This window comes from Trachypithecus francoisi, unplaced genomic scaffold (assembly GCF_009764315.1).
Source record: "Trachypithecus francoisi isolate TF-2019V2 unplaced genomic scaffold, Tfra_2.0 Lachesis_group0, whole genome shotgun sequence".
Classification (NCBI taxonomy): Eukaryota; Metazoa; Chordata; class Mammalia; order Primates; family Cercopithecidae; genus Trachypithecus; species Trachypithecus francoisi.
This window is the reverse complement of record NW_022681453.1, coordinates 77,950,371-77,977,944: the sequence shown is the minus strand read 5'-3', so window position 1 is coordinate 77,977,944 and position 27,574 is coordinate 77,950,371. Positions and strand designations below refer to the sequence as shown.

At 35.7% G+C, this 27,574-nt stretch overlaps 1 protein-coding gene across 6 annotated transcripts in view; it reads left to right on the top strand.

Annotated features, from left to right (window-relative positions):
- Window positions 1–27,574, top strand: part of NECTIN3 (nectin cell adhesion molecule 3) — a 130,492-nt gene that overhangs the window by 20,889 nt on the left and 82,029 nt on the right. For all 6 annotated transcript variants that reach the window (XR_004437118.1, XM_033211346.1, XM_033211349.1 and 3 more), the window contains 3 exons: window positions 15,881–16,222; window positions 22,466–22,762; window positions 26,075–26,192. Coding sequence is in view for 5 of the 6 variants with exons in the window: in XM_033211346.1 (XP_033067237.1) it covers window positions 15,881–16,222; window positions 22,466–22,762; window positions 26,075–26,192 (757 nt within the window). In the remaining variant the exon portion in view is untranslated. The remainder of the gene's footprint in view (window positions 1–15,880; window positions 16,223–22,465; window positions 22,763–26,074; window positions 26,193–27,574) is intronic.

The window sequence follows — 27,574 nt, the reverse complement described above, 5'->3', positions numbered from 1 at the left end:
TGCAAGTTTGGGAAATTTGCAGCTTGACAATATGATAGACAAGAAAATCCCATTTTCTGAGGAGAAATTCAAGCTGGCTGCAGACATTTGCTTAAGTAATGATGAGCCAAATGTTAATCATCAAGACAATGAGAAAAATGTCTCCAGGCCATGTCAGAGACCTCTACAGCAGCCCCTCCCTCCCATCACAGGCCTAGAGGTTTAGGAAGAAAAATGGTTTCATGGGCTGGGCCCAGGGTCCCTCTGCTGTATGCAGTCTAGGACTTAGTATCCTGTGTCCCAGCCGCTCCAGCCATGACTAAAAGTGGCCAAGGTACAGCTCAGCCCCAAGCCTTGGCAGCTTCCACGTGTTGTTGAGCCTGCGGGTGCACAGAAATCAAGAATTCGGGTTTAGGAACCTCCACCTAGATTTCAGAAGATGTATGGAAAGGCCTGGATGCCCAGGCAAATGTTTGTTGCTGGGTTGGGGCCCTCACAGAGAATCTCTGTTAGGGCAGTGCAGAAGGGAAATGTGGGGTTGGATCTCCCCCACAGGGTCCATACTGGGATACCACCTAGTGGAGCTGTGAGAAGAGGGCCACTGTCCTCCAGACCCCAGAACTGTAGATCCACCGACAGCTTGCACTGTTCGCTTGGAAAAACTGTAGACATTCAATGCCAGCCCGTGAAAGCCACGAGGGAGGCTGTACCCTGCAAAGCCACAGGGGCGGAGCTTCCCAAGACCATGGGAACCCATCTCTTGTGTCATCGTGACCTGAATGTGAGACATATAGTCAAAGGAGATCATTTTGGAGCTTTAAAAAGATTTGCTTGCCCTACTGGATTTTGGACTTGCATGGGGCCTGTAGCCCCTTTGTTTTGGCCAGTATCTTTCATTTGGAATGACTGTATTTATCCATTAACTGTACCTCCATTGTATCTAGGAAGTAACTAACTTGCTTTTGATTTTACAGGCTCATAGGCAGAAGGGATTTGCCTTGTCTCGAATGAGACTTTGGACTGTGGACTTTTGAGTTAATGCTGAAATGAGTTAAGGATTTGAGGGACTGTTGGGAGGACATGAGATTTGGGAGGGGCCAGACATTGAATGATATGGTTTGGCTGTGTCCCCACTCAAATCTCATCTTGAATTTCCTACATGTTGTGGGAGGGACCTGGTGGGAGGTAATTGAATCATGGGGGCAGGTCTTTCCTGTGCTGTTCTCATGATAGTGAATAAGTCTCACAAGATCTGATGGTTTTGAAAAGGGGAGATTCCTTGCACAAGCTCTCTATGCCTGCTGCCATCCATGTGAGATGTGACTTTACTCCTTGCCTTCCTCTCTGATTGTGAGGCTTCTCCAGCCCTGTAGAACTGTGAGTTCTCCATTAAACCTCTTCCTTTTGTAAATTGTCCAGTCTTGGGTATGTCTTTATCAGCAGCATGAAAATGGACTAATAGACATATATAAAAATTTTACATGTATAAAAATGAAGCTGCTCTGATAGAAGCTGTAAGCCTTGTGCTTTGAAATTCTCTTTTGTAGTACTTTCCCCCACCTCTTCCTTGAGTTACATTAGTAGAATTGAACATGGAGATCAATTTGAAAACCACTGTTCTAGTCTAGATTCTTCCTTTTCTTTTTTTTTTTTTTTTTTTTTTTTTTTGAGGCGGAGTCTCGCTCTGTCGCCCGGACTGGAGTGCAGTGGCCAGATCTCAGCTCACTGCAAGCTCCGCCTCCCGGGTTTACGCCATTCTCCTGCCTCAGCCTCCCGAGTAGCTGGGACTACAGGCGCCCGCCACCTCGCCCGGCTAGTTTTTGTATTTTTAGTAGAGACGGGGTTTCACCGTGTTAGCCAGGATGGTCTTGATCTCCTGACCTCGTGATCCGCCCATCTCGGCCTCCCAAAGTGCTGGGATTACAGGCTTGAGCCACTGCGCCCGGCCTAGATTCTTCCTTTTCTAGATGAGGAAGGTGAAACCTATTGGGTTTATAATTGTTCTTTTCTTTGGTTTTAATCTGTAAAGTTGTCTGGATTTAGAACAGAGAAGAAAAAAATACATCTAAACTAACACTGATTCTAGGACCTTTGAGCAGAGTGCAAGTCTGAACATCTTCCCTGTTTTTGTTCATGTTATCACTACTGTTGTTGTGGGTACTATGCCAAATTTAGTGCAGTAGTTTCTCATATTAGTTTCCTAGGGCTTCTGTAACACATTATCATAAACTAGTGACTTAAATATATTCTCACACAGTTCTGGAGCGCAGAAGTCCGTAATTTGTGCTATGCATACTATTTCAAAATCAAACTGTGTTCCTTCCAGAGGCTCTAAGGGAGATTTTGTTCTGTGCTTCTTTCAGCTTTGGTGGCTACAGACATTCCTTGGCTTGTGGCTGCATAACTCCAGTCTTTTCCTGGCCTTCTCATCTCTCTGACTTCACTCTGTGTATTTTCTGTAAGGACACGTGTCATTGGATTTGGGATCTACCTGGATAATCCACTGTCATCTCATCCTGAGATCTTTAACTTAATTGCATCTTCAGAGACTCCTTTTTCCAAATAAGATAACAGGTTCATTTCACCTAATTACTCTTTCTGCATCTGTGCTCTCTTTTTTTCCAGTACAGTAGAACTGTTAGACCAGTTTTCCTATTTACTCTTGCTAATTTTTTGACTTCCTCCATTTTCAACCATCAATATTCTGTTTCTCCTCCTGATTATACTTTAAGCTCCCCAAGGTAAGGAGCATGCTTCATCTCCTTTGTCCTTCCTCAGCGTAAATGCCTGGCCCATTCAGGTAGGTTGTTAAATAAATGTTAGTTAAAAAAAAAAAAAAATGGATGAGCAAACACACTTAATTAAGAACTTGCCTTTCTGGCCTTATCTCCTGCCATTTTGTTACTGATACTTGGATTTTTCTGAGTTTCATAAACTTTCCTTGTATTTTTCTGTTTCTGTGAGTCTCTTTGCTTTTGTTTTTCCTTTAGTGCCTTTACCCTGCCTGGAAAATCCCACCTCACCTAACATCCAGCGTAAATGCTACTGATCTCCTACAGCTTACACAGACAAAATTAGAGTCACTAGTTTAGTTGTAGCTGAAAGAAAGTGTTACTTTCTAGATGTAGCTTTTCTTACTCTACATACTTCTCTCATTCCTTTTCCTAAGTATCTTTTTAAGTTTGTACTCTTATCTAGGAGGCTCTCATAAGGATAATATGTCCCCATTTGCCTTGGAATATCTAGGTTTACAACTATTGCGGTACAATTATTAATAATGTTTCTCTAAACAATATTTTGGCTTGGTTAACAAATTACGTGGTCGCTGTAGCCATAATGTTCATTGCCTTGTATGTCTTATTTTCTAGATTATCAGTTCTTGGAAGTTGTAGCTATACCATCTTCTGTGTTGTAGAACATAGTATTAATACTTTATATTCCGTCAGTGAAACTCAATAAATATTTGAACACTTAATATGTGTTATGCATCCTGTATTTTGCCTATGTTAGCACTCTCTTTTCTTAACCTTCAGTTGTCTTGGAGTGTCTAAGTGTCTCAAACAAAAATTTGCAGTCACACCAGCCTTGCAAAATCTAACCATGGATCAGTCTGGCTCTATACATTCTCTGTGCTTACCTCTTACCTGCTAGCGTTGCTGGGGTTCGGGAGCAGGGCAGAAATCATATAGCCTTGTAGATTAGTGCCACTACCGAATCAGGCTTTAGTTTTAACTGGAACTCAAACAATTCTAGTGCTTCTTCCGTTAGTGCTTAGTACCTATTTCCATGTTTGAGTACTTCCTTTTAAATTTTACTGAGACCTTGTTAATTAGGTGATAAAAGTCCTATTTTATAGGTAATAAAACAGCTCAAGGACCCAGAGTCACACTGTTCTTGAATCTGGGTTAGTCCAACTCCAAAATTCTTGCTTTTTTAATTCCATTCGGTTACTCATCTACAGTTTTAAGTCTCATTCTTAAGTCTTAGAAGTACGTGTATTACTGAACAATAAGCCATATGTAATTGTTTAGAGGTGCTTCCTTTAAAACAGCAAGTTTGAGATTTTTGGATTATTAATGAATGTTGACATGCTGTATACAAATTATTACCTGGACCATTATAGAAGGCTATCATTTATGAGAATTGGTAGATTTTTGTCTTTAAAGTGCTAGTTCCTTACATTGTCAACTTCTAAGAAGATATTTACAAGTTCACAAAATTTGAAATGCTCTAAAATTTGAAACTTTCCACAGCTGACATCTTTGTTCTCTGATGGTTCAGTGCACACAGACTTGCTTTCATGCACAAAATTTTAAAAAATACTGTGTAAAATTACTTTCAAGCTATATGTGTAAGGTGTATATGAAACATAAATGAAATTTTTGTTTGTTTGTTTTTTCTGAGACGGAGTCTTGCTCAGTGGCCCAGGCTGGAGTGCAGTGGCGCGATCTCGGCTCACTGCAAGCTCCGCCTCCCAGGTTCACACCATTCTCCTGCCTCAGCCTCCCGAGTAGCTGGGACTACAGGCGCCTGCCACCATGCCCAGCTAATTTTTTTTGTATTTTTAGTAGAGATGGAGTTTCACCATGTTAGACAGGATGGTCTCCATCTCCTGACCTTGTTATCCACCCGCCTCGGCCTCCTAAAGTGTTGGGATTACAGGCGTGAGCCACTGCACCCGGCCATAAATGAATTTTGTGTTTAGGCTTTGGTCCTGTTCCCAAGATATCTCATCATGTATATGCAAATATTTCAAAATTAAAAAAAACAAAAGCACCCAAAATTTGAAACACATCTTGTCATTTCAGATAAGGGATACTCATCCTGTAGTATAATTTTTGTGATACTTTTGGGAATACATTTTATTAGGATTAAAACTCATTTAAAAATTTAAATAGTAATTTAAACTAACTTTAAGACTTTTTTAAAAACTAATTTTAAAATTATTTTGAAAATAATTCATTAGTATTTTAAAATTGCAACAGTTTCACAGGTTGAAGTGGGAATGGAAAGAGTAGAATCTGAATAATTGCTATGAAAACTCTGCCTCTGCATTTTACTTGCCATAGTGCTTGGTTTAAGAACTGCAATACCTCTCTACCTTTGTAATTTGAAAATCATTGAGATTTTGAATGTCATGACTAGTAGTTCTTCTAGATTTTCTTTCTATAAAACATTCAGTTTTACTCATATTGTGCTTAACATGAGGGAGTTGGGAAGATAACTGTTGAAAGCCAGGAGGCTGCTGCTTATCTGTGTTTTGCCACTAACCAGTCATGTAATAGCAGATCACTATCTCTGTAAAATGAGGTTATATCAGATACCTTCTAAGGTCTCTTCCTGTTACAAAGTTTTGTGCTTCTCTTCTGAAAATATGAAGAAATTGTGCTTTCACCCATACAGTAAATTCAACTAAAGAAAACCCTTACTTAACGTGGTTAAATCAAGATACTGTCCTTATTTGAAATTAAAACATAGCAATTGTTTGAGAATAGATGATGAAAACCCCATTTTAGAAAGAATATTTTATAAAAGCCTGAAATTGCTACTGAAAGATTATTAAAAATACCATGATACAGTAGGATTAACTTTGTAGTTAGTATTAATGTGTACGAAATATTTTTGTAGAAATTTGCTATTTTCTGTATCTGTTATTCACTATATTGGTTATGTGTAAGTAATTATAGAAATGTAAACTTTTAAAAATTATTTGAAGCTGAATTTTTTAGCTTCAAAGAAACCTGTAAACCTTTATTTAGAAAGGAAGTTGACTTTTATTGAATTTCTATTCTAGAATTGTGTTATCTAGAACTTTCTGCAGTGATGCAAGTGTAATGTAGCTATACTGTTCAGTATGATTGTCACTAGCTAATTGTGGAAATTGAGTACTTGAAATATGGCTTATAACTGAAAACCTAATTTAATTTAAATTTAAATAGCCACATGTGGCTAGTGACTGAGACAGTACTGTTTTAGAAAATGCTAAGCAATATGCCAGAGAGTAATTACAAGACTTTAGTTCTAGTTTTTTGTGCCATTTCAGATTACTGTCCTTTCCCATTTTGTATTCAGCCTTGCTTTTCAGCCTTATTTGTACTTATATATTTTGGCCTCATACTGAATCTTTGCTTAGCATGGAATGGTCTTCTCAGCCTATGAAAATATGAGCCTTCAAGGGATAGCTTAAATGTCACATCTAGCAAAGTCTTCCTTGATCCTCTGGACTATGGCAAATGATACTGTCCCTTATTATTTATGTGACCCAGGGTAAGTCTTGACCTTTTTGATTCTTGATCTGTCATATGGAAAAAAAATTACCTGTGCCTAACAGGGTGGTTTTTTAGGGGCAAAGGTTTGGATGTGGAGATCAGTAGAAATGGTGTATATAAAAGCTTTTTGACAGTTTTCAAGAATGTACAATTTTAAGGTGATGAGCCATTTTATAAACATTAAGACTGAGTCCCAGAGAAATTAACTTTCCCACTATCCACCCATCATCTCTCATTTTCCACCTCATCCCACTTAGTACCTCATTTGCAATAATTCTTTAGCTATATTGGTTTCTATAACCCTTTCATCCTACTTCCTCCTCCCCCACTTCTTGACCAACTTAAAGTTCATAATCCATCATTAAAATCACTTATTTCTCTACACCATCAACTCCCTTGCCTGTTTCTCTTTTAAATTGTGCATGCCTGGTAAAATGCCCAACCCGGGTTAAATCTTGCTCTGTGCCTTCTTCACGCCTCCACTCAGGCAGCTGAAAGCTGGTCGATGCTGCTATAATTCAGGATCAGTAACTTTAAGCATGACTTGTCTTTTTATTCTCTTTATAGTGTGTTTTGCAGAGCAGCCTAGCTTATCAGGAGTTTCTTTTATGGATCATGCCTTTGGTGTTGCATCTAAAACATTATTGTCATATCTAAGGTCATCTAGTTTTTTTTGCTCTGTTGTCTTCTAGGGTTTTTATAGTTTTGCATTTTATACTTAGGTTTATTTTCTATTTCAAGTTAATTTTTGTAAAATCTATGTCTAGAATTATTTATTTGTTTGTGGATGTCTGGTTGTTCCAGCATCGTTTGTTGAAAAGATCTTTTCTTTATTACATTGCCTTTGCTCTTTTGTTAGAAATCAAAGTTAACATATAAAGACTATATGAGTCTGTTTTGGGACTCTATTCTGTTCCACTGACCTGTCTATTCTTTAGCCAGTACCACATGGTCTTGATCACAGTAACTTTATGGTAAGTCTCGAAGTCAGATAATGTAAGTCCTCTGACTTTGTTCTTCTTCAACGTTGTGTTGACTGTGCCGGGTCTTTTGTCTCTCCATATACATTTTAGGATCAGTTTGTTGCTAGCTGAGATTTTGATTGGAATGTTAAATCTGTAGATCAAGTTGGGAAGAACTAATATCTTGACAATATTGAGTCTTCCTATTCAAGAACATGAAATATCGCTCCATTTATTTAGTTATTTTATTTTCTCAGAATTGTAGTTTTCTGCAGGTAGATCTTATACATATTTTGTTAGATTTATACCTAAGCATTTTATTGTTTTGGGTGCTATGTAAATGGTACTCTGTTTTTAACTTCAAATTCCACTTGATCATTACTGGTACATAAGAAAGTGATTGACTTTTTTTTTTTTTTTTTTTTTTTAACTTTGCATTCTGTAACCTTGCTATAATTGATTATTAGCTCCAGGAGTTTTTTCATCACCCACAAACAATGACAGTTTTATTTCTTCCTTTCTAATCAGTATACGTTTATTACTTGCCTTTTCTTGTCTTATTACTTTAGTAAAGATTTCTAGTATGCTGTTGAAAAAGGAGTAGTGAGGGGGAAAATCCTTGCCTATTTCTAATCTTAACTGGAAAGATTCTAGTTTCTTGACATTAAGTATGATATTGGCTGTGGGTGTTTTGTTTTGTAGATGTTCTTTATCAAGCAGGGGAAGTTGCCTCTATTGCTAGTTGGATGTCCCTTTGTTTTGCTGACTAATATTTCATTGTATGGGTTTACCACAGTTTGTATATTCATTCTTCTCTTGATAAACATTTGGATTGTTTCTGTTTCTTGGGTGTAGAAATAAAACCATTGTGAACATTGGTATATAAGTGTACAAGCCTTTGTATGGACACATGCTTTCTTTACTGATGAGTAAAGACACAGGAATGATATGGCTGGATCATATGGTATGTTTAACTTTAAGAGACTGCTAAATGTATTCCAGTGTGGTTTTACCGTTTTACAGTTTAATCAGCAATGTAGGAGCGTTCTAATTCATCCACATTTTCTTCAAAACTTGTTGTCAGCCCATTTAATTTTGTCCCCTCTTATGGCTATGTAGTAGTACCTTATTTTAGTTTTAATTTACATTTCCTCAGTGATGTTGATCATCTTTTCATGTGCTTGTTCATGTATCTTCTTGGTGATGTCTGTTGAGATTTTTTTTTTTTTTTAAGGGAGAGGGTCTTGATCTGTCTACAAGGCTGGAGTGCAGTGGCATGACTGCAGCTTACTGCAGCTTACAGTGGCATGACTTACCTTCTAGGCTCAAGCAATTCTTCCATCTCAGACTCCTAAATAGCTGGGACTACAGGCGTGCACCACCATGTGTGGCTCATTTTTTATTTTTTGTAGAAATGGGTGCTCACTATGTTGGCCAGGGTGGTCTCAAACTCCTGGGCTCAAGCAGTCCTCCTGCTATAGCTTCCCAAAGTTACTGGGGTTACAGTCATGAGCCACTGCACCCGGCCTCTTTAGCTCATGTTTTATTGGCTTGTCTTTATTGTGGAGTTTTGGGAGTTCTTTATGTGTTTTGAATCTTAACAGATATAAATCCTTTACTAGATGCATGTTTTGCAAGGATTTTCTCCTAATTAGTGGTTTAAGTGTCGAAGAGCAGAATTTTTTTTTATTTTGATGAAGCCCACTCATTGTGCTTTTAGTGACATATGTAAGAAATACGTGCCTAACCTAAGGTCACAGATATTTGCATTTCTAGATAAATTTTAGAACAACTTGTCAGTTTCGAATAAAAATGGGAATTTCATTGTGTTAAATCTGTAGATCAATTTAGAATTAATGTGTTAATAATGTTGTATCTTCTGATCCATGAATACAGTATATCTCTCCATTTCTTTAGATAATCTTTAATTTCTCTCAGCAAATTTTACAATTTTAACTGTACAGTTTTTTCACACCTTTGGTCAGATTTATCTGTATTTCATCTTTTTTTCTTTTTCTTTTTCTTTTTTTTTTTTTTTTTTTGAGACAGGGTCTTGCTCTGTCACCCAGGCTAGAGTGCAGTTGCACCATCTTGGCTCGTTGCAACCTCTGCCTCCCAGGCTCAAGCGATCCTCCCACCTCAGCCTCCTGAATGGCTGGTACCCCAGCTACCATGCCTGGCTAACTTAGTATTTTTTGTAGAGACGGGGTTTGGCTATATTGCCCAGGCTGGTCTCAAATTCCTGAGCTCAAGCAATCTACCTGCCTCAGCCTCCCAAAGTGTTCACATTACAGGGGTGAGCCACTGCACCCAGCCCTTATTTTCTACTTTTGATGCTATTCTAGCTAGCAATGTTTTACAATTTTAATTTTGTAATTTTCTGCTGCTAATGCATAGAAATACAATCGATATGTGTATATTGGTCTTAGGTCCTGCATAAGGGCTACTACTGTCCTTGCTGAACACCCTTGTCATAGTAGCTTTATTGTAGATTCCATCATATTTTCTCTAAAGACAATTGTGTTTTCTGTGAATAAAGACATTTCATTTGTTCCTTTTTGATTTGAAATTTCTTTCTTTTTCTTGCTTGATTGTACTGGCTAGAACCTTCAGTACGATTTTGGATATAACTCCAAGACTGCCTAGCTCTATTTAGTTTCTCTGTCCTTGTGCTTCACTTTGTCTACTGCCTCTGAGGGATTAGAACTTTCTTGCCTGTTGACTATTAACTTGAAATAGTTGTTTCAGGCAAAAGGATAAATCTTGTTACTCCTTCATGTCTGAAAGGAGCAATCTCTGTTCTATTTCACATCAAGCTTTTATTCTCACCACTCCACCAAAACAGTTGCTAAATTCAGTGGTTACTTATTAGTGCTTTTTTTTTTTTTTTTTTTTTTAACTTCTTGGCAGCATTTGGAATAATTGAGCACTCTCTAGGTACTTTCTTCGCTTAATGTATAGGATACCCTCTTGGTTCCCTTCCTGCTTCCCTGGACAGCTTTATTGATGCTACGCAATTTAAATGTTAGGATGCACTATGGATCCTTGACATTTACACCTTTGTTCTCTGTATTTTTACTGCCTTGCTAATTGTCTGTTTCCTCATTAAAATGCAAACTCTCTAATGGCTCAGCACCTAGGGCAGTGCCTGGCACAAAGTGTTCACCCAACACATACCAATGAATGAATGAAGAAATGGTTGGTTTTCTCAACCAGTTTTTGGCACGTGACCCAGGTTTCTCTTTAGAACATAGAAACCTTTAATTCCAGAATTATTTCTAGTTATGACATGAGATGAAGTTAGAGAGTCTTTCATACTCTGATAATATTTGTTTACAGTTTATAGTGTTAGGTACGTTATTTAATTCACTTGGCTTTATTCTTACATGGTTATTTCTGTTTGAGTATTGTTTGGAGATTTTATTGGAAAACCTTTTTGTTTTATTTACAGAGTTGACATCACTTACCTATCAGTTTAAAACAAATCAGGTTAATTACTGAATGTACTGGTGATAAATTTTATTCTTCCAAAATGTGTTTTGTTGAAGTATGTTGAAATTTTTGAGGACAACTATATGCTATCACATTGCTAGTTTGTTAATGTATATTTTATTAGTTGCCTCTAAATTATTCTAAATTTTGAGGATTCTGAAAGGATTCATATCTTAGAGATTTTCAAAGGTGGTGTGTAGTTGGACACAGACTAAAATAAATGTTTCATATATAGCATATTTGCATATACCCATTGTGTAGATCTTAACATTTGAAAGATCCTGGGAATTGAAATGTCCAATATGCATGCTGTTGCTGTAGATTGAGAAGTGAAATGTGGTAAAAGATAGCATCAGAGTTTTAAAAAGTGTACTATCAAAAGTTTGTGATGGTTTCTGTTACTTCTTGGTTCATTTCTGAGAGTCAGGGAAGAAAGAAATGGAATGGTTGCCATTTTATTCATACTTTCATTTCAAACACTTTTAGTGTGATCTGTAATGTGGATCTCACTTCATTTTTTTATAACCCATTTTTTTAATAACCCATAGCAGTTATATACGTCATCACATTTTCTTTTCTGTCGCAAACATCTTGAATGTGTGTATTTACAAATGTTTTGTATCTCCCGGGCACTCTGTAAATACTGACTGAATGACTGTTCAAAGACACATGAAGACTCCAAAGAGTTGTGTTTTCATGGTTGTAGTGTTTTTGTGGAGCTACAGATAGGAGAATAAATGCTGTCTGAAATAAGAAGTTCAATTTAATTAATTAGCTTATGATGCAAAACTAAACTTAAATCAGGAAGACAGAGTAGAAACAGAATATCCTATTTTATTATGGCTTTCCTTCATGTCTGGAGTGTGCAGTAGCCAGGACCACCTTATGACAAGGTTGGAGTCTTGCTAGATATGTAAGATTCAATTCTTTGCTATTCCTTTGCCTCTTTATATTCTAGACTTACATTACCAGTAGTGATTAACTTACTTTAAATAATTTAGCTCTTTAATAATAAACGTTTACGTTTATCCAGGACCTTTCTGCTCTCCAGTTAAACTCAGTTTCATGTGGGAAAGTAGAGGGAGGAAGTAGTAGTAGGCTTAAAGATTGGTAGTCTCTGAGTAGTGAGGCTTTCTCATTTGGACTTTGGTTTAAGAACCACAACAGAAAATCTGTTTCTCCACAGTTTTAAGATTCCATGGGGGAAAATCTTATTCAGAAGTGGTTTTTAACATTTGGATTTCTTCCAGGAATGGAAATGTATTAGATTCTTTTATTTGCAACAACAGAACTCTGGCTAATTAAAACATAACTAAGACATACTACCTGTCTTAGTCAACTTGGGGTGTGTATTATAGTCCATTCGTGTTGCTATAAAGGAATACCTGATACTGGTAATTTTAAAGGAAACAGGCTTATTTTGGCTCACCATTCTTCAGGCTGCATAGGAAACATGGTGCTGGCATCTGTTTCTGGTGAGGGCCTCAGGAAGCTTAGAATCATGGGAGAAGGTGAAGGGGAGCCAACATATTACATAAAGCAAAAGAAAGTGGGAAAGTGCCAGCCTCTTTTAAACAGCCAGATCTCCTCTCCTGTGAACGCAGAGAGTGGAAACTCACTCATTACCACAGGGACAGCACCAAGCTATTAATGAGGGCTTCACTCCCGTGACCCAAATACCTCTCATTAGGTCCATCTCCAATATGGGAGGTCACATTTCAACATGAAATTTGGAGGGGACAGAACATCCAAACCATTGCAGGCTACTGTAACAAAATACTGTAAACTAGGCAGCTTACACAACGTTTATTTCTCACAGTTGGGGAGGTTGGGAAGTCCAAGATCCATGTGCCAGCAGATCCAGTTCTTGATGAGGATCTTCTTCCTGGATTGTAGACAATCACTTTCTCACTGTTTCCTCATGTGGCCTAGAAAAAGTGAGGGAGTGAGCTCTCCTTTCTTTGTTTTAAGGACACCAATCCCATCATGGGGAGCCCCACCTGTATGACTTTATTTAAACCTGATTATCAGACAGAGGCCTACCAAATACTACCATTGAGGTCAGAGCTTCAGAATGAATTTTAGGGAGGACACAAACATTCACTCCATAAAACTTCTCTTACTCCATTTTTTAATTCTTGTTATTTTACCTCCATCTGAAGGGTATAAAATAAAAACTAGAAATTCTTTCTTTAGTCCTCAGTAATGTTAAGTTTACCTTTCTAGGGTAATTAGGGTAATTATTTGACAAAATATACAGAAAGTTTTATCTGCATACATATGTACAGGCAATACTTTTTTACTTTTAGGTCTTCAGTCCATCTGGGTTTTTTTTTTTTTTCTTTCAGTGTTTAGTATAAAAGAGGGGTCTGTATTTTTCCAAGTATTTTGCTCATGCTCGTTCAGCATTTCTTGACTAATATATTATTTCCCCACTCAAAATATTAGCTTTATTATATACCGTGTCCTATTATATATAGGTCTGTTTGTGTATTTTCAGTTATTTTATGTTACTAATACCAAATTGTTATTAATTTTACTTTAATATTTTCCCTCTTCAGTAGTCTGTTAGTGTTTTGAAATATTTTTGGCAGTTGTTTCTACCCTGTTGTTTAAAAATTTTTATCAGGGTTTTCACTATAATTGTATTGCATTTGTGTATTAATATGGGGAGAATTGACATGTAAATAAGTTTTCCTACTTAGGAATATGGCATAGCTGCTATTTTTTCAAGTCAGGTTTATAAGTTTTGTACAATTCATGAATGTTTTAAATATTAATGTTTACAAATTAAACCCTTTTCTGCAATAAATGTGTAAAGATGTCACCCTTTATAGCATACCGATTATATAGTTCATATACATTTTGCATATGTTTATGAGCAACCACATTATTGGTTCTAGTAGCCTTTCATTTCATTTCATCTTCTTGGATTTTTCAGGCAATAGATTTTTCAAATAATAATTCTTTCTGTTCCTTCCTAATATTTATCGTTTCCTTTTTCTTACTACACTGGATTGAATTTCCAGTCTCAGTTGAACAATGGTAATGATAGTGCACCATGTTGTCTTGATCTTTTTTTAATAGCCATGCCTCTTTCTCTTTAGTGCTGATAATGGCTGCTGATTTGAAAAGAATCTACTCCAGAGTCCTTTTCTTAGTTAGATTTTCTTTTTAAAATCAGATAGTAATTTTTTTTTTTTTTTTTTTTTTTTTGAGACGGAGTCTCGCTCTGCCGCCCAGGCTGGAGTGCAGTGGCCGGGTCTCAGCTCACTGCAAGCTCCGCCTCCTGGGTTTACGCCATTCTCCTGCCTCAGCCTCCCAAGCAGCTGGGACTACAGGCGCCCGCCATGTCGCCCGGCTAGTTTTTTGTATTTTTTAGTAGAGACGGGGTTTCACCATGTTAGCCAGGATGGTCTCGATCTCCTGACCTCGTGATCCGCCCGTCTCGGCCTCCCAAAGTGCTGGGATTACAGGCTTGAGCCACCGCGCCCGGCCAGTAAATGTTTTATTAAATACCTTTGTAATATCAAATAAGAGAGTCGTGTGAGCTTTTAATGTGATGAGTAGTCTAAAAATGTCCTTTTGTTCTTAGAATAGTCCTACTCGGCTGTGTAGTTTTCTTAAATACAGAGCTATTATTTCATAATAAATGACATTTTTTATTAATATTCATGAGACTACTTTTTTATTTGTTTGTAAAATACCAAGCTTGTGATAGATTGCTAAACTACATTAGAATACTTTCACATTTCATGTATCTTGGATTAATTTTAAAAGCTTAGTAATTATCTGTACTCTAGCATTATAGAACATGATAGTAAATTTTCAGGGCCTGATACTTTTTTGAAGCACTGGTTAAAAAACTGAAACTTTTAAATTTGTAGCTGTTAAGTGTAGTCAGTGTCAATGTCAGTCCCTTTTTGTAATATCCTCAGTCATCTCTTAGGTGATAAAATTTGCCTTCTAATTTACTTTTTTGTTTTTGTTTTTTCCTCTAAAAAAGAGTCATGGAAATAATATTGCATGAAGTTTTTTTTTAAACATTTGGATGTGTTTGAACATGTTTAAATGTATTTTTCTTATCTAGTGGTACCCTTCTGCATTTCAGTATTCATTTAAAAATATTAATTAGATGTAACTTTTAAAGGTATTGTTTATACAATTTCCATTTTTGAGTGTTTATTTTGGTTTACTTCTTGGTTTGTGTATTTGTTCTTTTATTTTGTTAGGGCACATATGTGAGTGGTAGACCTCCAAGGACTTGTTATACATATTCTAATATACTTACCAATGAGCAGCATCTTGCTTGACTATAGTAGTCATGAATGTTAGTTTTATTTCCCTCAAAACATTGTAAGTTTTGCTCTATTGCTTTTGGGAAGGAAATATATATTATATGGAAGAAGTTTGATGTCATTTTTAACTTTTGCTTGTGAAATTTTTTTTCTTAACCCTAAAATGGAAAAAACAAAATTATTTTACATTTATATAAACATTTCTTCATTAATATTTTCTGGCAATTGATCTGTCTTTAATGACTTTTCAGTAGAGATACTTGATATAGGGATCCTCCAAAAAAGATACTTTAGTCTTTGGTTTGGGAGATCCTGCGTGCATAAGTTATCTATTGCTGTGTAAAAAATTTACCCCAAAACATAATGGCTTTAAAACAATATCCATGTATTATCTGTCAGTTTCTGTGTGCCAGGAATCCAGGCATGACATAACTGAATCTTCTACCTCAGTCTCTCTCTCAAGGCTGCAGTCAAAGTGTCAGGGAACTCATGTGAAGGCTTAACTGGGGAAGGATCATGCTTCCAAGTCAACTCGGTCCTAATCTAGTGCTTTTTTTCACTGCAACACATATTGCTATTGTTAATTTATTTGATAATGTATTGTTAATTTATTTGATAACGTATTGTTAATTTATTTCATAGTCACATTTGGATCTCATATCAAGCCCAGAAAACACCTGGTTCATTTCTTTTTGTTTGTTGTAAGTTTTGTGTGTGGTGCATGTGAGTGCATGTGTGTGTGTGTGCACGTGTGTGTGTGTGTGTCTGTGTGTGTGTGTGTGCAGCTAGAGATAGTTACAGAGGGGATCAGGAAGGGAGGAGAGTGTTGACAGCTTTTTTCTATTTTAAGAATTGTAATAGTTTTTTTTTCCCTCCGTAGGTGCCTTAGCTGGACCAATTATTGTGGAGCCACATGTCACAGCAGTATGGGGAAAGAATGTTTCATTAAAGTGTTTAATTGAAGTAAATGAAACCATAACGCAGATTTCATGGGAGAAGATACATGGCAAAAGTTCACAGACTGTTGCAGTTCACCATCCCCAATATGGATTCTCTGTTCAAGGAGAATATCAGGGAAGAGTCTTGTTTAAAAATTACTCACTTAATGATGCAACAATTACTCTGCATAACATAGGATTCTCTGATTCTGGAAAATACATCTGCAAAGCTGTTACATTCCCGCTTGGAAATGCCCAGTCCTCTACAACCGTAACTGTGTTAGGTGGGTGTGCTTGAATTATGTATTTTGGTGATACTGGTGAAGATTATAATAAAAATATTTTTAAGAAATTAAAATGGTTGAAATTTGATTTAACTTTAGGTTTAAAGTGAAATAATTCAAATATGATTTTTCAAGATCCTTATGATTATTGGTTTCCTTTAAATAAAATCTTGTCTGTATATACCTACTTATCTATGTAATGCTGCATAGTTTTAGCTAGTGTCTATGAAAGATAGTGATGAGTTTTAATTATAATCTAAGTTCTGAGTTTCTGTAACATCTTTATTTTCATTATCTCCCCTCAAATTTTCAGCCTTTAATTAAATTACCATCTTAAGTTTTTTCATTTTTAAAAAATTGAGTTTTGCATCTAGGAGCCATTGACACCTCATGTTTTAATTTTTCATATCAAATTTTATTCCTGCTATTTTAGATTTGCATAACTATCTGAATATTGTGCTTTCACTCATAATAGTGATATTCCACTATTTCCTATGATACCTGTTAAAGTTTATGGTAAAATGTTGACAAAGCTCATTAACCTTAAGCTACTTGCAGTGAAATGTAAACCAATTTGGAAATACTGATAAGTACTTTTGAAATGATAGAAATGAAAATTGAGGAGCAATAGCAACTGGTGGCTGCTCACGTGAAGATCTACTGCTTAGATTCTTATTCAGACTGCTACTAGTAGTGTAGGTAGTTGACAGCTTCCAGCTGTTAGGTCCTTTAAGATTACTTCAGTTTTCAGGGCTATTCTTTTTGTGAGTGACCTCAGGCCAGTGACTGAGTGAGGCAGTGGTAGCCAAGGGTAAGTGCTTCTTGGGGCTAGTGGTTGAACAGGATATTAGTGTGAAGATTTTTACCCAAAGTGGGACTCCTTTAATGGAATATGCCCATTGGCCTGAATGGAGACTTTGTCAGGGTACTGGTAGCTCCATTTACTCAATTGAATCTTCCTTCTCTCTTTTCTGCCAGTTATCACTCCCTGATAAACCTTTTATACTTCTCACATCACAGTGTCTGCTTCCCGGAGAACCAAACAAGTTAATAGCTCCAGTGTTTAAGGACATAATATTAGTGTCTCTGAAGTATAGGACAGCAATTTTGTCCAAATTTATTACATATTTTTTCATGTTGAGAGATATTTTAATATAAAATTAGATATCTGAGGCTTAATATATTTAAGACACTGCCCTAAGAGCTGTGGGGACATATAACTTACATTTAAGAGATTTATATTTTTGAGAAATTTTCTGATTGGAAGGCAAGGCATGAATATCTGAAAACTCACGTGCAGGACATCAGTAAAAAAGGTAACATAAAGTATGTCTATGATCACAAGTATGGCCCACTCCTGTAATCCCAGCACTTTGGGAGGCAGAGGCAGGTGGATCACTTGAGGTCAGGAGTACAAGACCAGCCTGGCCAACATGGCAAAACCCCATCTCTACTAAAAATGCAAAAATATAGCCAGGCATGGTAGTGCATGCCTGTAATCCCAGCTAGTCGGGTGGCTGGGTCTTGAGAATCACCTGTACCCGGGAGGCAGAAGTTGCAGTGAGCTGAGATTACACCACTGTACTTCCAGCCTGGGCAACAGAATGAGACTCTCTCAAAAAGAAAAAAGAAAAAAAAGGACCTTGCATGTGAAAAGAGCAAGCTCATGGGGATAAAATCACTTTTCATTTTGCTTTAAATTGTAGTAGTTCCCTCTAAATTAATACAGTACTTACTGGCTTAAAATCCAGGCTGTTACAAGATTAGTCATTATTTTGCCCACACCTACTTCTCTTGCTTCATTTGTTCTACTCCTTGCTGCTGTTTTTTCAAAAACCCAAGTCTTATCATCATCATAAACTATTTGCAGTTCTTTTGACCTATGTTTTTATGGGTGTTTCTCTTTCTGCCTGGATTGCGTTTTTTTCTGGCCTTTCTTTCTTCCATGTAACTATTATTCATCAAATCACATCCTTTTAGTAGCCATTCTTGACCCCTTTCTCCAAATCTGATGCTTTTTTGGCTGTCATTGTTATGTTGAACATATCTTTATTGTAGCAGTTATCACACTATTATAAATGTTTTCTGCACTATAAACAAACAAGTGTTGGAGAGTAACTATGCATTTAAAAATTTAATTTTATGTCCTTAAAACCAATAAGAGTTTCCAGTATATAGCAGTCATACAGTGTTATTTGAGTAGGATATAGGAATGGATTAGTGAACTTGGTAGTCAAGAAGTATTTCGTAGGAGAGGTAGTTAAGTCAGTCAGTGGTGAGTAGGTTTTGGGTAGGCAAAAATGAAAGAATATGAAAATGGTATTCTAGGATTGTGATAGTATGTAAACCAAGGCAGGGAAAACAAAACGATATGCAGTTCACCCTTGAACATCATGGGTTAGAGCTGTGTGGGTCCCTTTATACATGGATGTTTTTTCAACTAACTGCAAGTAGAAAATAGAGTATTTGTGGGATGTGAAACCTGCATATATGAAGGGCCGACGTTCTGTACATGGGTTCCGTAGGGCTAACTGCAGGACTTAAGTATGCACGGATTTGTTTATACTCAGGGATGCTGGAACCGACCCTCATCCCACTGCAGAATACTAAGGGACCACTATACATTAAGGGAAAATTTTCTTAACCCCAGTGTTGTTGAAATTTGGGGCCAGAATTCTTTGTTGTAGTGAGCTGTACTATTCGTTGTAGACAGCATCTGTGGCCTCTAAACACTATGCCAGTAAATGCCAATAGCATTCCTTGTTGTTAAACTCATAATGTCTCCAGACATTGCCAAGTGTCTTCAAGAGGGGAGCAGGAGTTAGTGGGGAATCACCCCCTGTTGAGAGCCCTGTGTTAGTGGAACACTGAATAAGTAATTTATTCGTTGTTCAAAGGATTTACATAAAGTACAAGAATTAAATTTTAGAATTATGGAGAAGGACCACATTAAAGTAACTTGAATGCTAAAACAGGGAATTTGAGCTCTATGTTACTGGAAATTCATACTTTGTATTCAATAGTTGTACTGCCTCTCACCTGTCTATTCTCAGACCCTTGCTATTTTAAATGTAGTTCATGGACCAGCAGCATTGGCATCACTTGAGAACTTGTTAAAAATAAAGAATTTCAGATCCCTCTTAGGCTTATTGAATGATAGTCTGCATTTTAGCAAGATTCACCAGTGACTTATATATACAGTGAAGTTTGAGAAACACTGCTTTGATCACATCACATAGAGGAATGCCTAACTCACGACTGACCTGATTTAGAGAGCAATGTGATGACAGTTGTGATTAGGAAGATGGGTCTGGTGTTTTTAATCATTTGAAATGAAGAGGTCCTTAAATCATAATATCTCAGCTGTGAGGCCGTGAAGACTTACAATTAATTTTGTAATTTCTGCCACATGAATGCAGACAAGAACTGTTACAGAGGAATAATTAGCAGAATTTTGTATCTGATTGGATATAAGAAGTAAGGAAAGTTTGAACAGTAATAGGTTTTGAAAGTTTGTGATTAAATTATGTTACCGCTAGTTAAATGGGCACATATGAATGAAAAACAGGTGTTGGTGATTGGGAGGATAAAATGATTTTGGTGTTAAGTTTGAGTTTGAGGAGCTAATAGGTGGAAATAACCAGGTGTAGGTAGTTAGAAGCTGAGGCGTCAAGCCTTGTATTAAAATTGGGGAAAGTTCAGAATCATCTGGGTAGTAGTCTATCAGATAAAAGTTTTTAAGTGAGATACAAAAGTAATTGCAGGCCCAGGACTGATTATTTATTTAAAGGAAGAGGTTAGAAAAAATAAGAGTTCTCAGAGAGAGTTATGAGAAGAACTCAGGCAGAGTAATATCATATGAAGAAAAGATAGGAAAGTTTTTAAGGAAATATTACTCTAGCAACCATTTCCACAGTAAGAAATAAGCCCTACAGAAAATGTTTTGACTATTTTTTAGTTTCTCCTAAGGACAGCACGTAGCTAGTATCATTCTAAATGCATAACTTAGGAATTACTTCATTACTTACAACAAATACTTTAACACATTAGGATTTAAGTCTTTTCAACTGATTGGGAAGAGCTGTGCTCAAATATCAAATTCGACAAAGTTAAAGAGACTAGACATAAAAGTGTTGAGTTTTAGATTAGGGGTCTTTGATGACATTAGAGTTTCAATGGAGTGGTAGTAGCAGAACCAAATTTAAGGAATGTAGTATTTGCACCACGTATAATCACAAATGACTGTTTTCCCAAATCTATGTAGAACTTTTACTCACCAGTAAGAAAAAAATAGACAGCTGGCTATAATAGGCATTTTGCAGAAGAAAAGATTCCAAATGACTCATAAACATATGAAAAGATCTTCAACCTCATTCATAATCTGAGATATTAAACATAAAATCTCAGTGGCATACCATTACATACCTATCAGATTGCAAACATTGAGAAGTCTGTGACAATATCAGCTGGGTGACAATATCAACTGGTGAGTATATGGACCAGCAAGAGTGCTAACACTGGGAGGAAATTGGTACTTTGGAAAGGTTTTTGAAATTATGTGATAAAGTTGAAAATAAGTAGTAGCAATTCTGAAGATATACTTGTGCACAAATATGCTAAGATACATGAATGGAAATGTTTCTTGTAAAATTGTTCAGATGAACAGGAACTCCATGTCCATTAATAAACTATAAAGCAATTAAAACTAATAATATATACAATTGTATATAAATCCAAATGGTCTAAAAATAAAAAAGTAAAAAAATGAATTCCAGAAACAATAAGCTAAAGCTAAATGTTCCAATATGAATGAATCTCCAGAACACGAAGTTGAGCCAAAGAAAAAGTACAAAAATACATGTGGTCCAATTCCATTCTTAAAAAGTTCAGAAACAGGCTAAACTGTGTTGTTTAGATTTGCATGAGTTGGTTGTAGAACTATAATGAAAAATAAACAGTTGATCTCCAAAGTCAATATAGTAGTTTCACATTGAGGCAGGCAGGTTTTTAAGATGTAGTAGAGGAATATGAGGGACTTGTGAGGTTCCAGTAATAATGTTTGTTAAGATGTGTGGTGGTTATATGGATGTTTAAAATTGTTCATTGCATGTGTTGCGTGTACTTTTTCATTTGTTATTTTACAGTAATGCATCTTATGAAAGGAACTACATAAGGAAAATAATCATATCCATGAGAGTAAAATGTGAAGTAAAAATAGGTTTCAAAGTAAAATGTGAAACAAAATTTGGTTCTTTCAGTACCATCAAGAACAGATGGTATTGAAAGAACCAACTTGAAATCCTGGAAATGAAAAAAAAAAAAATCTTTGAAATAAAAACTCAGTGCACACAGTAAACTGAAGACTGGACACAAAATTTATGAAGTCAGTACTGAGGAATTTACACAGAAGCACATAACAATTGCTGGAAAATGTGAAAAGATAAGAGATATTGGGGGTTGAGTAGATTGAGAGGTTCTAACATTGTTACTTTACCCTGCTGAGGAACTTTCTTATATTGGAAGAAGATAGGTGGTATGTCCATTCCAATAAACTTAACTATTAGTGATGGTACATGTTAGGATGACCTTGAAGTATATGTTGTAAATAAAAGTAATTGAACACATTCAGCAACCTTAATTGGTTTTTTTGGATATATGAGGAGTTAAAGGTTGAAAGTTCAAAAGGCAGTGTTTTAAATGAAATTATTGAGTCATTTATTGGGCCAAGAAAAACATTGCATCTCCAAAGCGTATATTGAGAGGAACTTTTTTTTTCATAACATTTTAACAGTAAGTCAAAATCATAACTTTTAAAAGTGTTGGCTTTAAAATTTTTTTGCTGCAAAATGAAGCTATATATATATATATTTTTTATGTATGTATAAAACTTATCTTGCAGAGAAATAATACCTTTAATCTCATAAAGGGAATTGTGATCTAGTTCACTGAAATTTTTTGTATATGTTAAGTTGGAAGGAATTCATCGTTCCCTAAAGGAATGTATATCTTTATCAGGTAGAGCCATCTTTGTAGTGGTGGTATGAATTTTTGGTCTCATTTGTCCTGGCTTATGATCTTTAGTTTTTCCAAGAATGTGATTGACGATGGCATTACCTAAAAAATGTGTGTAGATTTTATATGCAGTTGTCCTTAAGCTTGTGAAATATGTTTAGATGTGACTTGCAAAGATACAAACATATTCTTGTTTGAATGTAACTAATTTTTTAAAAAATATTTAAACAGTTGAACCCACTGTGAGCCTGATAAAAGGGCCAGATTCTTTAATTGATGGAGGAAATGAAACAGTAGCAGCCATTTGTATCGCAGCCACTGGAAAACCTGTTGCACATATTGACTGGGAAGGTGATCTTGGTGAAATGGAATCCACTACAACTTCTTTTCCAAATGAAACGGCAACGATTATCAGCCAGTACAAGCTATTTCCAACCAGATTCGCTAGAGGAAGGCGAATTACTTGCGTTGTAAAACATCCAGCCTTGGAAAAGGACATCCGATACTCTTTCATATTAGACATACAGTGTAAGTAAATGTAACATTTGCTTTTTTAATATTTGTCAGTATGTTTATCAAACTATTTTTAGTTTGAATATTTAATAGCTTTTCCTTGTTTATTTTTGTTTTTCTTTTAATTTTGTTTGTATTGTCATGGAAATTTCATTTAACCAAAACATTTTTAATCACTTTTGTAAAGATGAACAGATGACTTTAAAGTTTCTCTCCAACTTAAAATTATAATGTAACTATTTCCTTTTAAGATCTTAAAAGTAGGCTCGACTTAGGGAGCTATGGCAACTTGTACCTCAAAATGTACAGTGCTGAAGAACAAACAACTTCTGCATTCTAATTAATTGAGCTGTTATTCAGTTTCACTGATGCTGCCCATCTATTTTCTTGTTATTTTTGAGATGGAGTCTTGCTCTGCTGCCAGCCTGGAGTGCAGTGGCACGATCTCTGCTCACTGCAACTTCCGCCTCCTGGGTTAAGTGATTCTCCTGCCTCAGCCTCCCAAGTAGCTGGGATTACAAGCGTGCACCACCATGCCCAGCTAATTTTTGTATTTTTAGTACAGATGGGGTTTCACCATGTTGGCCAGGTTGGTCTCCATCTCCTGACCTTGTGATCCTCCCGCCTCGGTCTCCCACAGTGCTGGGAATACAGGTGTGAGCCACCACACCTGGCCTTGTTTTCTTTGACTTCCCTATATGCATATTAATTAGTTTGAAAATCTGTACTTTTCAATATTATTTCTAATCTTGTCTCATTGATCATGTTATAAGAATTTTCTTAGATTAAAAAACAATATTTTAAATACATCACTGGATAATAACCATTGTAGATACAGTCAAAGCTGAGCCACTTGTTACTTGTATATTTTTGTTAAGGTATACTTTCCTGTGTATGTGTTTATATATTCTTTTGTATCTACTTTTCCCTTTGAATAAAGTTTCTTAGTTTTTAATACATTCTTTGTGATTTGTATACCATTTAAAAATTTCGAGTAGTAGAAAAGGTGATGACTGTGGATAGTTTATAGCAAAGATAATGAAAATTAGGCAGATTAGAGATAACATTAGGAAAAGTATTTAGGTTCTGCTTTTACTTCTATCCATGTGCAAATTATAAATTTAGGTGTTTTTGAGGGAATTCTGTTTTTTGTTGTTGCTGCTTATTTGCTTTTTGATATGACATGCATGGAGTTTTAAGTTACACATATTCATTACACTTGGTGTAATGTTTTTTAAAGCTAATTCTCAGGATCTTCTTCAGCCTTTATAGGGTTAACTTGAAAAGCTATCGTTCAAAAACTGTTACTGCCATTGCATTCTTAAATGCTAATACCATCTTTTCCTAATTCTCTGGAGAATTCTGTTAAAATTTTCATTTTCCTTTTCCTACCTTGCTTTTACAGTCTTAACTTTTTTCTTTTTCTCATAAAATTCAGATCCCAATTGGAAGTTAATGTATTTTGCATATGCATATATGTTTACCTTTCCAGTGTCTAATAATGACTGATATTTTCAATTTGTAGTTTTTTGTTTGCTTGAATGAGATCTTAGATATATAAAATATTTCTTCTAATGTAAGTGTTTATAATATGGTTTTGATTTATTGGCTTACTCCTAAAATGTTCTTAGAATAGTCATGATATTTTTCCTTTTGTAAATTGGAGACCTATAGGACATGTAAACAAACTTAAATATTGTCTTATATGACAAATTTATGCCTCAATATTTAGAGGTATCCTTTTGGGATACTTTAATGCCCAAACTCACAGATATATGGACTGTTCTTTCAGCAACATTTTTTAGTACCACTTTTAAGTTACAAAAATGTTTGTTAATCTTTGCTGTTTCTTTTTTTAAATTTCTAAGATAGTTATACCTTATTAAAAGTTCAATTTTTTACAACTCTTTTGTAAACTTTGCTTTCCAGTAGGACAGTCTTCCCTGGCAGAGGTAAATACTGATCTGGTCTCTCTCTAGCTTCTCATTAGATCATATGCTGCTAACTTAGTTTTCTATGTAGCTTATAGAAAACTAGAGAGTCTCTGCATCATATATAATTTAACACTTCCTTGGGGAAGCCTTTTATCACCTCCAACCCCATCCCCAACCTAAATTAGGCCTTTCTCTTTATATTCTCTCTTAGCATCCTATTCTTTTCTTCCTGGCCCTCATAAGGGATTTTAGTTAAGTATTTTTAAATGTCATCTTCCCTATTACTATTAGAATGTAAATTGTATGTATATAAAGTCTGTGTGTATACCAAACACCTAAAACAGTGTAGTGCAGTGGTACGAACTTGGCTCACGGCAAGCTCTGCCTCCCAGGTTCACATCATTCTCCTGCCTCAGCCTCCGGAGTAGCTGGGGCTACAGGCACCCACCATCACGCCCGGCTAATTTTTTTTTTGTATTTTTCAGTAGAGACAGGGTTTCACTGTGTTAGCCAGGATGGTCTCGATCTCCTGACCTCATGATTTGCCCGCCTTGACCTCCCAAAGTGCTAGGATTACAGGCGTGAGCCACCGTGCCTGGCCAAAACAGTGTATTATTTCTAAGTACTATGCCTCGCACTCATTAGGAGCCAAACAGAATGATGGTTGAATGAATGATAGGTTTGGACTTAATAGTTTGGAAGTATATATTTATGTTGCTGGTAGATATGGATTCAACTAATTATGTGGCACATATGCTAAAAGACTTTTGGGTACGTGAAATGGATAAGTTTATGTTTTAGTACATTTGAGTCCCTAGCTAATTTACTTCAGTTGTAAGTATGTAGTCATAGAAAGCCTGTGTCACATCTCTACATGACCCCAATATATTAATTAATTGTAACATAGGGAATCTAATCTCTGCAATTGACCTAATATCTCTTAGAAGATATTTCCTTTTAGATTAAATATCTCTTTAAAGACTGTTTTGTATGGTGACTTGGTACTACATGGTACTTAAATGCCATGTCTTATTTAATTAAATACTATAACATACTTGCTTTGTTCCTGTATCTCTACATCTTGCTTAATAGGATTCTTTCATTTTGCTTTTGGTGATTACAGGTTTATGAATATTCCTTAACATTTAGCATTTCTAATTACTCAAACTGTATGTAGTATAATTGCAATTTTTGGGGGGTACTCATTCTTCATTTTATTCTTTCAGCCAATATTTACGGAGTAGTGTCTTCCATATTGATTATACATGTTGAGACTAAGGAAAAATGATTCCTGTTCTTCTAAGGCTTTGTCTGTTGTGTTAATATTTTATCATGTATGTTGCATTTATCATTAACAAAAGGTAATCTGTCCTGTCATGCATTTGTTTTATAGATGCTCCTGAAGTTTCAGTAACAGGGTATGATGGAAATTGGTTTGTAGGAAGAAAAGGTGTTAATCTCAAATGTAATGCTGATGCAAATCCACCACCCTTGAAATCTGTGTGGAGCAGGTAATGTTATATACTTTGAAAGAGAAATTATCTAAAAGTGAAACCTTCTTAAATCCCCATTAAAAATTGTTTTTATCTGTATAATACATGATTATAGTAACAGCAGAAAATGAAAATTTTAATTAAATTTTCTGTCTTATCCTGCCCTACCTGTCCCCACCTTCCTACCCCCTCAGTTCTGATCTTTTGAGGCTACTTAAGCAATTTTAGCAGTTTCTTGTGGTTAGTTGCAGTCAGAGGTCTTAGGCTGCTACTACTTAATAGTTTTTAACATTGTTGACTTCTTAGATAAATAATTATAATTTTATGTCTACTTCTTCATTTACAAACACACCCATATACACACATTCCTACCTTTCATAGTCCAAATGAAGTTTTAGCAATTTTTAGTTAAACTCAGTAATCACTGTTTGCTTCTCTAGGACAGGTAAATGTTACTAAGAGCTAAGAAGTATACCAGACTTCTGTTTTCTCTTGTCTATAGCCATTTGTTTTCCCAATGGCTAATATTTGCCTCTTTTTACTTGTGTAGTTACAATGTGCATAATTTTCTTTCTCTGAAATTTCAAACTGTTATACCAAGGCTTTTATTCATATTTTGTCAGTATTTAGGACCCATTTTGATCTCCAGATGTATCTGTCAACTTGAATAATTTCTTATTTTTTGGTCATTTCCCTCTTTTTTATTCCTGTTCATTCTTTCTGGAACTCCTATTTATTGTATAATAAATATCCTTCCTTTTATATTTTCAGATGGTCTTATTCTTCCTAGAAGGTTTTCTTGATTTTTAAAAAAATTTTCCATTGACTTAATGATATAAAAAAAATTTTTGTCCTGTTTTCAGTTTTTAAGAGCATATTCTTATGAGACGGAGCATCTTCTCATTGAATATTCTTTTAGAGAAGGAGAAGATGCTCTTACAAACTGAAAATAGGCCAACTATAAAAATACGTTATTTTCATAGCACACTTTTCTTATTTTATGAGTGTAGTATCTTTCTTGTTTCTTCCCAGGGATACTGGAGTTACTTCTTCCCCAGAGAGTTTTTTTCTGCTTTCTACATACTGTCTCTTTTCCCTCTAAGTTCTTTTGTTTTTTTGGTTTGATCTTTCGTTATGCAGATATTTCTTAATCTTGTTGGTTGTTTTAGTCTTTCACAGTGAGGCGTTAAAATAAAATGCTTAGTGGATGCTCTCTCTGTAGTGGGGATTGCTCATTCGATTCCACTTAGAGTGATCAGGTAGAGATGTGATTATTTTCCTGGGGAGACTCCAGATATCACTAATAGAAGAGCGGAAGTCTTTATTTCGTGACCATTCAGTTTATTTCTAGAATTAGCCTCCATTTTTTTGCCCGAGAAATAAATGTCTGGTGTTTGTAC